The sequence below is a fragment of the Vulpes lagopus genome, chromosome 16 (genome assembly GCF_018345385.1).
Source record: "Vulpes lagopus strain Blue_001 chromosome 16, ASM1834538v1, whole genome shotgun sequence".
Classification (NCBI taxonomy): domain Eukaryota; kingdom Metazoa; phylum Chordata; class Mammalia; order Carnivora; family Canidae; genus Vulpes; species Vulpes lagopus.
The window spans coordinates 39,530,467-39,542,978 of NC_054839.1; the positions used below are offsets into that span (position 1 = coordinate 39,530,467).

Genomic DNA, 12,512 nt, shown 5'->3' on the forward strand with positions numbered 1-12,512 from the left:
AGCAGCTGCGCGGGACGGCGCCGGCCTCCGCGAGCCGAGTCTGCAGCCGGGTGAGCTGCGGGCGGGCTCGGCTGCAGCCGCGCGGCCCAGGGGCTCGGGGTCGCGGCGGCGGGAGCCCCGGGGCGAGGCCCGCAGGGACCCCGGCGCCCGGCGCCGCGGGCTGGTCCCGGGAGTCCGAGAGGCTCCCGCGCGCCCTCCCTCCGTCCCCCTCCCCGCGGGCAGCGTGCGCCCCCGCGTGCTCCCGGGCCGAGCTCAGACCCCTTTCCTCTCCGCTCCTGCTGCAGGTGCGAACCCCGCGAGCCGACCTTTCGCCGTCCGCCCTCTCTGCCCTTCTCGCCAGGGCTCCCGCCGGCAAAGCCTCTGGGTGCGGTTCTGGGCACCTGGTCTGATCGACGCTCTCCCGCCCGGAGTGGGGGGGGGGGTGACGGTGCAAACCGCGGGCCTGCTGGCACGCTGTGCACTGCGGTTGGCTCGCTCCCTTCTTTGCATTTTGGTCCCTCGGTTGAGCAAAGGCGAGTGCGAAACGTGCGCCCGCGTCGGCGCGCCCCCGCCCCCACCCCTCCCCCGGGCCGCCCACCGCTGCGGGAGGCTCCCGGATCCTCGCCCGCGCCCCGCCGCCGCCCCCCGGGCTCCGCGGGTCTCGGCCCCGCGCGGCGCACGGCAGCAGCGCCCCCCGCCCCCTGCAGCCCGGCTCGCGGGGTTGCTCCGGCGCTTCCCTCCGGGCCGCCCTGCTGGGCATGCTCAGTGCGCCTCCGGGAGCCCGGCTCTCCCGGGGCCGGGATCGGCTCTCCGGGTTTTCGCGGCTGCCGAGGGGCGCGGAGGAGGGGGGAGGCTGGAGACAGTCGGAGCCTTGTTCCTCGCCCCCTCCCTGCCGCCGGGCTGCGGCCGCCCGCACCGCAAGATGCGGGCCAATCAGGGCCCGGGGGCGGGCCCGGGCAGTCCCGCCCTCCCTCCGGGCTTATTGAGAGTTCCTGCAAGAAATTCAGTTCAGAGAGGAGAGGAGAGGAGCGGCGAGGAGCGGAGCGGGGCAGAGGAGCAGGCAGAGGGGCGAGCGTGCGCGGCGGCGGAGCGCCTCGACCCCGGAGCACGGGAGGCAGCGCCCGCCAGGAATTTTTCAGGCGACTGTCATCCCGGAGAGAAGCCAGGGGACCGCGTCACCCCAACTCTGACGTCTCCTGCAAGAAGTTCAGAGACTTCAGCAGTCCTGACCTCGGAGGGAAATGGCACGCCTGACGCGGTGGAAAATCCCCCAGAGCTGAAGAAGTGCCCCTGGGTGGTGCGTGTGCGCGTGTCTGTGCGTGTGCAACACCACGAGAGCGCGGACCCCGTGGGTGATGGAGACGAAATGCGGAGAGAATGACTAGCGACGAATCTGTGAATGTGTTCCCCGGAGTTGCTAATTTGCCAGCCCGAAGCAGCACATTGTACGAGGAGGAGACGTTTGGCTGCTTGTGATTTCTCCCCAAACTGGTGCTGCCAGATGCATGGCTCTCTACGTGTGGGAACCAGTCGTTCCTAGCTGCAGCATACCGGGAAAGGGGAAAGGTTGAGGCAACTAACGTAAGTGTAAAGTTTCGCATGCACGATTGTAAATGTTGTGTCTAGATGTGTCCTCGGTGTGGACGAGGGGCGTCCGTAATTGGGGAGACGGTTGGGGCACAGCTCACCTACTAGGCTGTATCTGCATCCCTACCTGCATCACTCTGCTGGAACTAATCGCGGGCATCAGCTACCGTGCAGCCTAATGCAGATAAGATTAGAGCCTGGGAACTGACCAGTTCTACTCAAGTAGGTGGCTGCCTGGAGGCTTGCACCCATCTAGATTGCAGTTAGGGGAGCATCTAAGCAGAAGCCTTTTTACCTGCGTTCAGTGGGTTGCAGTGTTTACGTGTGGCAGATGTTACTAATGTTATAACCGGGGATCAGGGTTAAGAAACTGCATTTTTTTTTCCCCCTGTCTTTTACGCTCAGTCGAAAATATTGTGCTGTTACATGGGAATGTTAGCTGCGTTTCACTTACATCTCAACACTCTCTTCCACATCTAGGATAAGGAATCCTGTATTATACATTTTTAAAAGTTTCGTGTGTTTCTTAATCCAAATGGGGAGAATTTGGCAATATGGAGAAATGAGAGCAAGGTCTGGGCAGGAGATTTGAAGTCTTGGTATTGTGCTCTTAGGCAATGAGGATATGTAGTGGCCGGTGACTATTGGCTTCTGATGCTGCAGCAGCATGTCCGGATGCTTGTTTCCCAGTAAGATGGGATTAGAAGGCAGTTGAGGAACTGGGGGCAGAGAAAAAAAGATAGTCTTTTTAGAAGGAAGAGATGACTCAGTGTAACAGAGAAGAAAACATCACATTTGACATGTGACAAAGCAATTAGCAGGAACCATAGCTAAATACTTAGTGTTTTTCACTTGTACCTAAAAAAACTAAGGGAGGTGGATTAGGAGCCAGGAGGCGGGTAAGACAGGGGGAGGGGAAGAAGAGAACAAGAATGCATGTTTTGAATTAAACAGTGTCCTGAAAAACAGTGTGGGTGAATACAGGTAAAAATAGCAGCTGTCCTTAATTCAGAAGTAGATTAATCTCATTTTCTCTGGGCAAATGCAACAAGCAGTGGGTATTTAGTGTTTTCATCCACAGAGTTAACTTGCAAACAGTGGCAGAGCAAACTGCCATGTTTACTAATGTGCAGTGGAAAATGTGTTGTGATATTTCATGACTGTGTGTTTTTGTTTACTGAAGAATAATATTGTCTATACGATTGTGTTGACAGTGGCTGTCTCCAAATAAGCGATGAGATGTAATGCATCCTCCAGTCCATGCACGCTTCCTCTTGCAGTCCGTGCATCATTCCTCAGTGGAAACCTTTAAACCCTAAAATCCAGGAAAAGAAAATAAATACATTATCATGGACCTGAGGGATTTTTACCTGTTGGCTGCTCTGATTGCCTGTTTAAGGCTGGATTCCGCAATAGCTCAAGAACTTATTTACACTATTAGAGAGGAATTGCCTGAAAATGTGCCCATAGGAAACATACCAAAGGATCTGAACATTTCTCACATCAATGCTGCCACAGGGACCAGTGCCAGCCTTGTCTACAGACTGGTTTCTAAAGCTGGGGATGCCCCTCTGGTGAAAGTGTCCAGTAGCACTGGGGAAATTTTCACAACCTCCAACAGAATAGACAGAGAAAAACTCTGTGCTGGAGCCTCTTATGCGGAGGAGAATGAGTGTTTCTTTGAACTTGAGGTAGTGATCCTCCCCAATGATTTCTTCAGGCTGATCAAAATAAAAATAATTGTCAAGGATACCAATGATAATGCCCCCATGTTTCCATCTCCTGTCATCAATATTTCCATTCCAGAAAACACTTTGATCAACAGCCGCTTTCCAATTCCATCAGCAACAGATCCTGACACAGGCTTCAATGGTGTACAGCATTATGAATTGTTAAATGGGCAGAGTGTTTTTGGACTGGATATCGTGGAAACTCCGGAGGGAGAGAAGTGGCCACAATTGATTGTTCAGCAAAACTTGGACAGAGAACAGAAAGACACCTATGTGATGAAAATCAAAGTAGAGGATGGAGGCACTCCACAGAAATCCAGCACGGCCATACTGCAGGTCACAGTAAGTGATGTAAATGACAACAGGCCAGTGTTTAAAGAGGGTCAAGTGGAGGTGCATATCCCAGAGAATGCTCCTGTAGGCACCTCTGTGATTCAGCTCCACGCCACTGACGCAGATATAGGCAGTAATGCTGAAATCCGATACATTTTTGGTGCCCAGGTCGCCCCTGCAACCAAAAGACTCTTTGCTTTAAATAATACTACTGGGCTGATTACAGTTCAGAGGTCCTTAGATCGAGAGGAGACGGCCATTCACAAAGTGACAGTGCTGGCTAGTGATGGCAGCTCCACACCCGCTCGGGCAACGGTTACCATCAATGTCACTGATGTAAATGATAACCCTCCTAACATAGACCTCAGGTACATTATAAGTCCCATCAATGGCACGGTGTATTTATCTGAGAAAGATCCTGTCAATACAAAGATTGCCCTCATTACAGTTTCAGATAAGGACACAGATGTGAATGGCAAAGTGATCTGTTTTATTGAAAGAGAGGTCCCATTTCATTTGAAGGCAGTATACGACAACCAGTATTTGTTAGAGACCTCCTCTTTGTTGGACTATGAGGGCACCAAAGAATTCAGCTTTAAAATTGTCGCCTCTGATTCTGGGAAGCCCAGTTTAAATCAGACTGCCCTGGTAAGGGTTAAGCTTGAGGACGAAAATGACAACCCACCAATTTTCAACCAGCCTGTAATTGAGCTGTCAGTTTCTGAAAACAACCGACGTGGGTTATACTTAACAACTATTAGTGCCACAGATGAAGACAGTGGGAAAAATGCGGACATTGTTTATCAGCTTGGACCGAATGCCTCCTTCTTTGATCTGGACCGAAAGACAGGAGTTTTGACAGCCTCCAGAGTCTTTGACAGAGAAGAACAAGAACGATTCATTTTTACAGTAACTGCCAGGGACAATGGGACCCCTCCCCTCCAAAGCCAAGCGGCTGTGATAGTTACTGTTCTGGATGAGAATGACAATAGCCCCAAGTTTACTCATAATCATTTTCAATTTTTTGTGTCTGAGAATCTGCCAAAGTATAGTACTGTGGGGGTAATCACAGTGACAGATGCAGATGCTGGAGAGAATAAAGCTGTGACTCTTTCCATTCTGAATGACAATGATAATTTTGTGTTGGATCCCTATTCTGGAGTCATAAAGTCAAATGTCTCGTTTGATAGAGAGCAGCAGAGTTCCTACACTTTCGATGTCAAGGCCACTGATGGAGGACAACCGCCCCGCTCTTCTACTGCAAAAGTAACCATCAATGTCATGGATGTCAATGACAATAGCCCAGTTGTCATTTCTCCACCTTCCAACACTTCTTTTAAGTTGGTGCCCCTCTCAGCCATTCCCGGCTCTGTGGTGGCAGAAGTTTTTGCGGTGGACATCGACACTGGGATGAACGCCGAACTTAAGTACACGATTGTGAGTGGGAACAACAAAGGCTTGTTTCGGATCGATCCAGTAACAGGTAACATCACCCTGGAAGAAAAACCGGCACCCACTGACGTGGGCTTGCACCGTCTGGTGGTCAACATCAGTGACCTGGGATACCCTAAGTCTTTGCACACACTCGTGCTTGTTTTTCTTTACGTTAATGACACTGCTGGGAATGCCTCCTATATCTATGACTTGATTCGCAGGACTATGGAGACCCCACTGGACAGGAACATAGGGGACAGTAGCCAACCCTATCAAAATGAGGACTATCTCACCATCATGATCGCCATCGTCGCAGGCGCCATGGTGGTCATCGTCGTGATCTTCGTGACCGTCCTGGTGCGCTGTCGCCACGCGTCAAGGTTCAAAGCAGCTCAGAGGAGCAAGCAGGGTGCTGAATGGATGTCCCCAAACCAGGAGAACAAACAAAACAAGAAAAAGAAAAGGAAGAAAAGAAAGTCTCCCAAGAGCTCCCTTTTGAACTTTGTTACAATCGAAGAGTCCAAACCTGATGATGCAGTTCACGAACCTATCAATGGGACAATAAGCCTCCCGGCTGAGCTGGAGGAGCAAAGTATAGGAAGATTTGACTGGGGCCCGGCCCCTCCAACAACCTTCAAGCCTAACAGCCCTGACCTGGCCAAGCACTACAAATCTGCTTCTCCACAGCCTGCTTTTCATCTTAAACCAGACACTCCAGTTTCTGTGAAAAAGCATCATGTGATTCAGGAACTCCCGTTGGACAACACCTTTGTCGGGGGTTGTGACACCCTTTCCAAACGCTCTTCCACTAGTTCAGATCACTTCAGTGCCTCAGAGTGCAGTTCCCAAGGAGGCTTCAAGACAAAGGGCCCCTTACACACCAGACAGGTAAACGAGCACTTTTACTGGTCTATAAGTACTGCATACAAGTGCCCAGTCAACCAGTATTAACGTGCCAGTGTGTCTGTTGTTTTGGTCTAACTTTAGCTTAGTTATAAAGAGGGAAAAAAAAACTTGACCCCTTTTCTGTTCCTCTGGGGCTCAGTCAAGAATTTTTAGAACAGCTTTGAAATTTCTGAGTTCTGAGAATTATTTAACCTCCCAGTTTCCTTCAAATGGCAAAAGATGAAAAGAGGAAGTAATTCCAAAAATGTCCCAAGATAATGTTTGCTGAAGAAGAAAACCTGTCCTGATATGCCAAATTCTGCTCCGGGGGTTTCCAAATTGACTGCTTCAAGATTTTCACCTTACCTTTTGATCTAAAGAGTCACCTTCAAATCCCAAGTTTTAAATGACGTTTGAAGGTCTGACTGTAATTATTTTGGAGCTGTGGTTGCTAAAGGGGTTAATTTTTTTTTAGTCTCTAAACAAGATAGTAGATTATTAAATGTACATCAGCTGTGAAGCACATGATTGTCGATAGATTGCAACGAAGCCATATAGGAAGCCTTCTCTTTGATTTCAGATGATTTCATTGTAATATAGCAAATCGGGTATTGACTAGAAAGGTTGGCAAATTGTCCATAATGGCCAAATTACTCTTTCAAGAAAAAAAAAATAGAAGGAATGCTTTCTCCCTGATATAACCAATTTATATAGAAAAGAATGAATCCATTGTAAATATTCTCCCATCTTAGTAATGCATAAGTGATCTGTCATAACTCATTTTAAACTGTGAAATATGCCATATGAAGAGGGATTAAGAGGCTGAGAAACTCATATTTCAACCAAATCCAGAATTAGTTTTTCTTAGGTCTAATAATTCCTTGTTAATAAAGATTTAAATGCAGCGCTGTCTAATTTATTTCACTGGTGCTTGTCTATTGCCATGAAATTTGAGTGTCAGTAATAGCCTGTAGATGGCACTAGGGTATCATGTCGCTTGTGCTGGCCAGGTGCCAATCCCGCAGTAGCAAGGAAGGGGGGGGGGGAGGGAAGGATCAAGCTGGTACTACAACCAAAGATACCTTTTATTTAATGATAGTTGCTCTGGAGCAACTAGCATTTAAATTCATTTGCTTGCTCTTTTGCGATTAGCTCTCACCACACCAACTTTCTAGGATTTCGTAACCCAAGTTCTATCCTTGTTGTTGGTATTGAGTCCACCTATGGTGATGGCCCATCTGAATTTGTTAGAAATAAGGAACGTGTAGATTTCAGAAAATCAAGTCAAGCAAAATAAATTTGCAGAGTAGTTTTGACGGTTGTTGATTAGTATTTGAAAACTCGAGAGTTTTTCCTTTCTTATGTTGGGAGGGGTGGGGGGTGGCGGGAAGTAGAATGTTTTATTGAAACTCTATTTCCCTCCTACCTACCATCTTAATGTTTATTGCTCTGGAGTGACTTTAAGGTTTTGTGGCAATAGATACTTATAAAAATAATTTTGACAGTGGATCACATAGATATTCCCAGAACAGTAAGCATAATGCCTGTGATTACTCGACTAAAATTTCTATTTTTTAAAGTAAAAGATTAGATACCTAGAGCATTTTAAAAGTACATATACTTAGAGCTAGAGTGCACAGAATGAAAGGAATTTAAATAAGTCTGAATAGAAACTCTAGAGGAGAATGTGAGATTATTCGATAGAAGTTGAAGTTGGAAAGATGTATTTTTATGTTAAATTCCTCAGCTTTTCAAGAAAGAATGGTGTTTTAAAATTTAGGAAATTTCCGAGCTTAGTAAAGGTTTATAAAAGTTGGTAAATAGATAATCATGTTGAGTAATTTATGAAGCTAAGTGGATTTAAATATGAATTTGCTGTTAATGAAAAGAAAGAAAATGGCTTTTTAAATTTACCTTTAATGTGAAGGTCACTCACAATACACTGATATTTTATGATTTGATTTGCATAGAATCTTAAGAAAAGCGAACATGATTTAAACTTTTCACATAAAATCTGAAATCTGTCTTCCGAAAGGATATACTGACATTCTTCCGACATCATCTTTCTTTTCATGTAAATGTGGTGTGTGTTAGCATTGACGTACAGGCCCACTTTTTCTGACTTCGCAAAAGTTGAAACTATATGTAGTACAGTGACATAAATGTTAAGTGCATTTCAGCAAATTATGGAAAAGATATTTTGTTGAGGCTTAGTCATAAGAGTATTTGTATGATGTAATCTTTAAAATAGGATGCTGACTAATTCTCTAACTGGAACTAAAGTGCGTTTTAGACATTCCTTGAGACCATGTGTCACTGTGCAGTTCCCATTGTAGGCACTTTGATGTTCAGACATAGCTATAATTCACTATTATGATAAAGAGCTATTGAAATGGCTTTGCTTATACCTTTCAGAAGTTTTCATGCTGAGGAAGAAAAAGTGCCATGTTAGAGAAAAGGAATTTTGGAAGTAAGGAGAAGTGGTGGTGAAAGCAATATGTACAATTTTAGTATAAAAGAGGCATATTTTCTATGAATGAGGAACACAAATTATATACTATCCTTTTAGTTTTCTTTTTTTAACTGAACCACATGAGTGTTATCTGAAGATGTTCTAGTTAAGCTAAAATAAAAATTCTTTTTTTAGCTCCTTCACTTCCACTCGTGGCTTTTATACAAAAATGTGCTCCCGAAGCTACACAATTTTGAAAAAGTAGGGTTTATTACAACAAAAAAGCTTTCAAAGGAATTTATAAACATATAATCTGTGAAGATCTTTAGTTGAGTGGGCACAGTGCTGTTAAGAGGAATACTTTTTCACTTAATGGTGCTAGGTGATGTGTGAATAAAATGTAAGACTCTTCTTGAGTAAAGCTTTACCAAATTTAAATATCATTAATTTGTATTGTCTGTACAATGAAAACATGATGTCTGACTCTTGAACCATGAGTTTGCTTACAGTGCGTTGGTTCTTATTTTGTCTTCTATTCACCTGCTGTTTTGCCTTGTGTGACCCCGCAAAGAACGTTGTAAACCGCACTCCTCATCCACTTTGTTTCACTAAGCTTTCATTTTCCTCGAATATGGCAAATCTGTCACTGGATTTTCTACCAGTTGTTTCACATGAATTTTTGGAAGTACCCTTAGCATTCACAGATTGAGTGAAATGTCCCTTAAAAAAAAAAAAAAAAAAAAAAGAAAAGCAAGATCATATTTTGATATTTATTCACAAATAAGCAAAGTTCACTCTTACAGGATTAAGAGGATGACAACATAATTAATTCTGGTAAGGCTTTCAGTGATAAAGCTCATTGGTGTATTTTACTAAAAGGGAAATATATTCTTAATGGATATGATTTTTATAATGTATGACGTTAAGTTTTCACATTTTAAAGTGTCTCAGAATCACGTGGAGGGTTTCTTAAAACATGGGTTGTTGGACCCCTCTCCCAGAGGTTCTGAGTCAGCGCCATTGGGTTAAACCCCCAGTGGCACTGAAAATCTACACTGCTGACAAGATCCTAGGCCATGTGGATGCTACTAGCCCAGGGACCATACTTTGAGAACCACTGCCTCAGCATATTGGAATCAGAAGCCTCAGCTCCCTTCCCTATCAGATGATCATTTCCAGAGTACCTGTTTGTGTACAGTCCAGCTCTCGGCTCACTTATTGACAGCTGTTTTATTGTAGCTGGAGGGGCTTTACAGTAAGCTGTTTATTGCTATTTCCCAATCCGGTTGACAGCATTTGGGGAATTAATTTTCTTGGCCCCAGTGTGGTTTTTTGTGGGGGTATGAATGAAAATGTTTGTTGTTGTTGTTGTTGTTGTTTTTAAGTGACCTATTTACATTTGACAACTTCTTCCAGTAATAACACAATCTGTGAGAGTTGTACTAGAGTTTGGTTCTGGGTAAACGGTCATGTTTAATTTTCTAAATGAAATGCTTATTTTAGAGTTTAAACATCCTGACTTTCACTGTTCTCAATTGAGAGTATCGGCTCCTATATACATCTGTGTATATATTGAAGGAATTGTACATTGAAAACGTGTATGCATGCTATACTCAAGTATATACATATACTTGTACTGTGTAAAGGGAGTTGCCTCTATTCCCAATCATTTAGAGATACTATGCTATATTTATGATTACTTTTCATTTTTGAGTAATCCCACTACAGCCACTAAAATGCTATGTCACGTAAAAGGCTCAAGACAGTCATAGAATTGCTATTTAGAAGAGTGAAAAAATGCAATTGAAAGTGAAGGGAGCAAATCTTAACTAATGTGAGGCTAGTAAAAAACTTGGAGTTACTTTACTAAATTTTGCAGTGTATCGTGACAGTTGAACACAGGTGGCATGTGGAGAAAAATTGCCCCCCCCCCCAAAGCAAGTTATATTTAAAGTGCTGTCAGTTGTGATTTTTATTTCTACTCCTTCCCTTTGGCTAAGTGCCCTGTGATCATGAAGTCAGTTATGAGGCAAAGGATACCCAGACCCCTTGGACTGATTCAGGAATTTGAAATGAGGATGGACCATCTATTCAAACTGGCCACCTTTCTTCTTGGGTTTGTGGGACAAATACTTGATTTTTTTTTTTTGATTTTTTTTTTTTGATTTTTTTTTTTTTCAAATTGATACAGCTAAGTTATAAAATTCAAGGTGTATTTTAGTATTCATTGCTAATAACCTTAAAGAGAGTAAAAATAAAAGTTGCCATCGTATTAAGCATAGATGTGTCTTCTGATTACTGAATATGTGTTAACATAGAGAACATAATTTCTGTAGTTAAAATATTATCTACTAAATTTTGCAATTATTTCTATATATAGGAACACTAAACTGATGTTCCTTTAATTTCAAATGAGTCATCCTTATGGTGTCACAGAACAGGCGTTAGCATCATTAAAATTACCTTGCAAGTATTGTACTTGTAATAATGTGTTATATTCTTATGGTATATGCATAGTCTTACTAAATATGTCAAGCTATAATGCTCTTCTCGTAATAGCACAAATTGAAATATATGTGAAATAATAAAATAGAATTTGGATTTAATGAAAAACCTCAAACCTAAAATCACATTTCCTTATAACTAATTGTGAATTAGTTTGACTCTTGAACTTTCATTTTTCATGTTGACATACATGAGATTTGTGTAAACTATGCCCCCCAAAATTGGCCTCTGAATTATTTTTCCTATTAGATTACATGACAGTACTGAGGTATGAAAATGAGACCTGTAAATTATTTTCTCAGAAGCTCTGTTTCCACAGTTTTATTTTGTTATTCAGATTTTATTTCTGATTGTGTTTTGGTTGGGTAGGAATGCAGAAATCCCCCACATGCTAAAAACTACAGTGGTCATATTGGTCCAGAGGTAGCGGATCAAGCGTTCATAGGATCGAGGGCCATGTCAACTATCCTTCTCTTTTTTCAGTACTTTCTCAGTTTGGCTTTGGCAGAGTCGAACTCTTAGCTTGCATACTGTTACAGACCAAAACAAAACTGAGTTTGATGGATTATTTACCACTTTCACTTAAAATCCCTGTGGTAAGCGTTCTCTGAATTTAGGGTGGTGTTTTCTCTGAATTTAGGGTGGTGTTTTCTTGATGGAGATCCTCTATTCAAACTAGTCTCCTGCTAATATTTTTTTCTCTCCTGCTAATATTAACGAACCAGTTAATATCTTATATAGTCGAGGTAGTTGGAAACTAAGAATTAGTTGACATGGATTTTTAAAGTTTGGCTTTTTTGAAAGCTGATTTGATGTTTAATATCTTTTCCAGGATTTTATATACCAAGCCCCTGAAGTTTGCGTGTTTTTTTTTTTGTTTTGTTTTGTTTTGTTTTGTTTTTTAACTATGACTCTAATCACAGGCCAGATGTTAGTGAGAATTTGAGAATGCAAATCAGCAAGGGGCTTACTCTGAAGTCTTCAGTATCTGGAGGCAGAGTAGCTCAATAACTAATGATGCTAAAGTGATAAATTCTTTGTAATAGTTAGGATCCCTCAAATCTGCATCAGATCACAGAGGAAAATCTGAATGTAGAAAGGAGATCTCTCATGTAAAGACTCTGCTATTTAAGATTTCATCAGTTATTTCAGATAGCTGTTCAATCTGTCAAACATTTCATTTGGAAAGGAACACATGCTTTTTACCTTTGTTTGATACAAACCTATTGGGCTGTCAGTCATCAGAAACATAGAACAAGAAAGACATATTACTATGATTGACATTTTGGTTTTGATTTATATTCCTTTTTCCCTAAGCCAAGATTGATTAAAATGGAAATTCCTAAGTAAAACAACTACCCTTCCTTAACAGTGAAGAATGATGGCAGGAACAAGCTGGGAAAACAACCCATATTTAATCTCTCACTCATATTTTTGTCCTCTAGACAGTTTGTATCCTATAGACAAGAACGGTAGCAGAACTAGTAGACTGTTCCAAGCCGTAATATGACTTTAAGGCATTCAAAACTTGAAGTCATTCATTAGGGATGTGTTTTTACATACATATCCATTATTTAAATGGCATGTGAAAATATTTCCCCTGATCG

General features: G+C 43.0%; 1 protein-coding gene across 4 annotated transcripts in view; it reads left to right on the forward strand.

The window, feature by feature from the left end:
- Positions 1-1,001: 1,001 nt before the first annotated feature.
- PCDH9 (protocadherin 9) overlaps positions 1,002-12,512 on the forward strand; it is an 885,767-nt gene continuing 874,256 nt past the window's right edge. For all 4 annotated transcript variants that reach the window (XM_041731044.1, XM_041731046.1, XM_041731045.1 and 1 more), the window contains exons 1-2: positions 1,002-1,560; positions 2,781-5,951. In XM_041731044.1, coding sequence (XP_041586978.1) covers positions 2,916-5,951 — 3,036 coding nt within the window. In that variant the 5' untranslated portion in view covers positions 1,002-1,560; positions 2,781-2,915. The remainder of the gene's footprint in view (positions 1,561-2,780; positions 5,952-12,512) is intronic.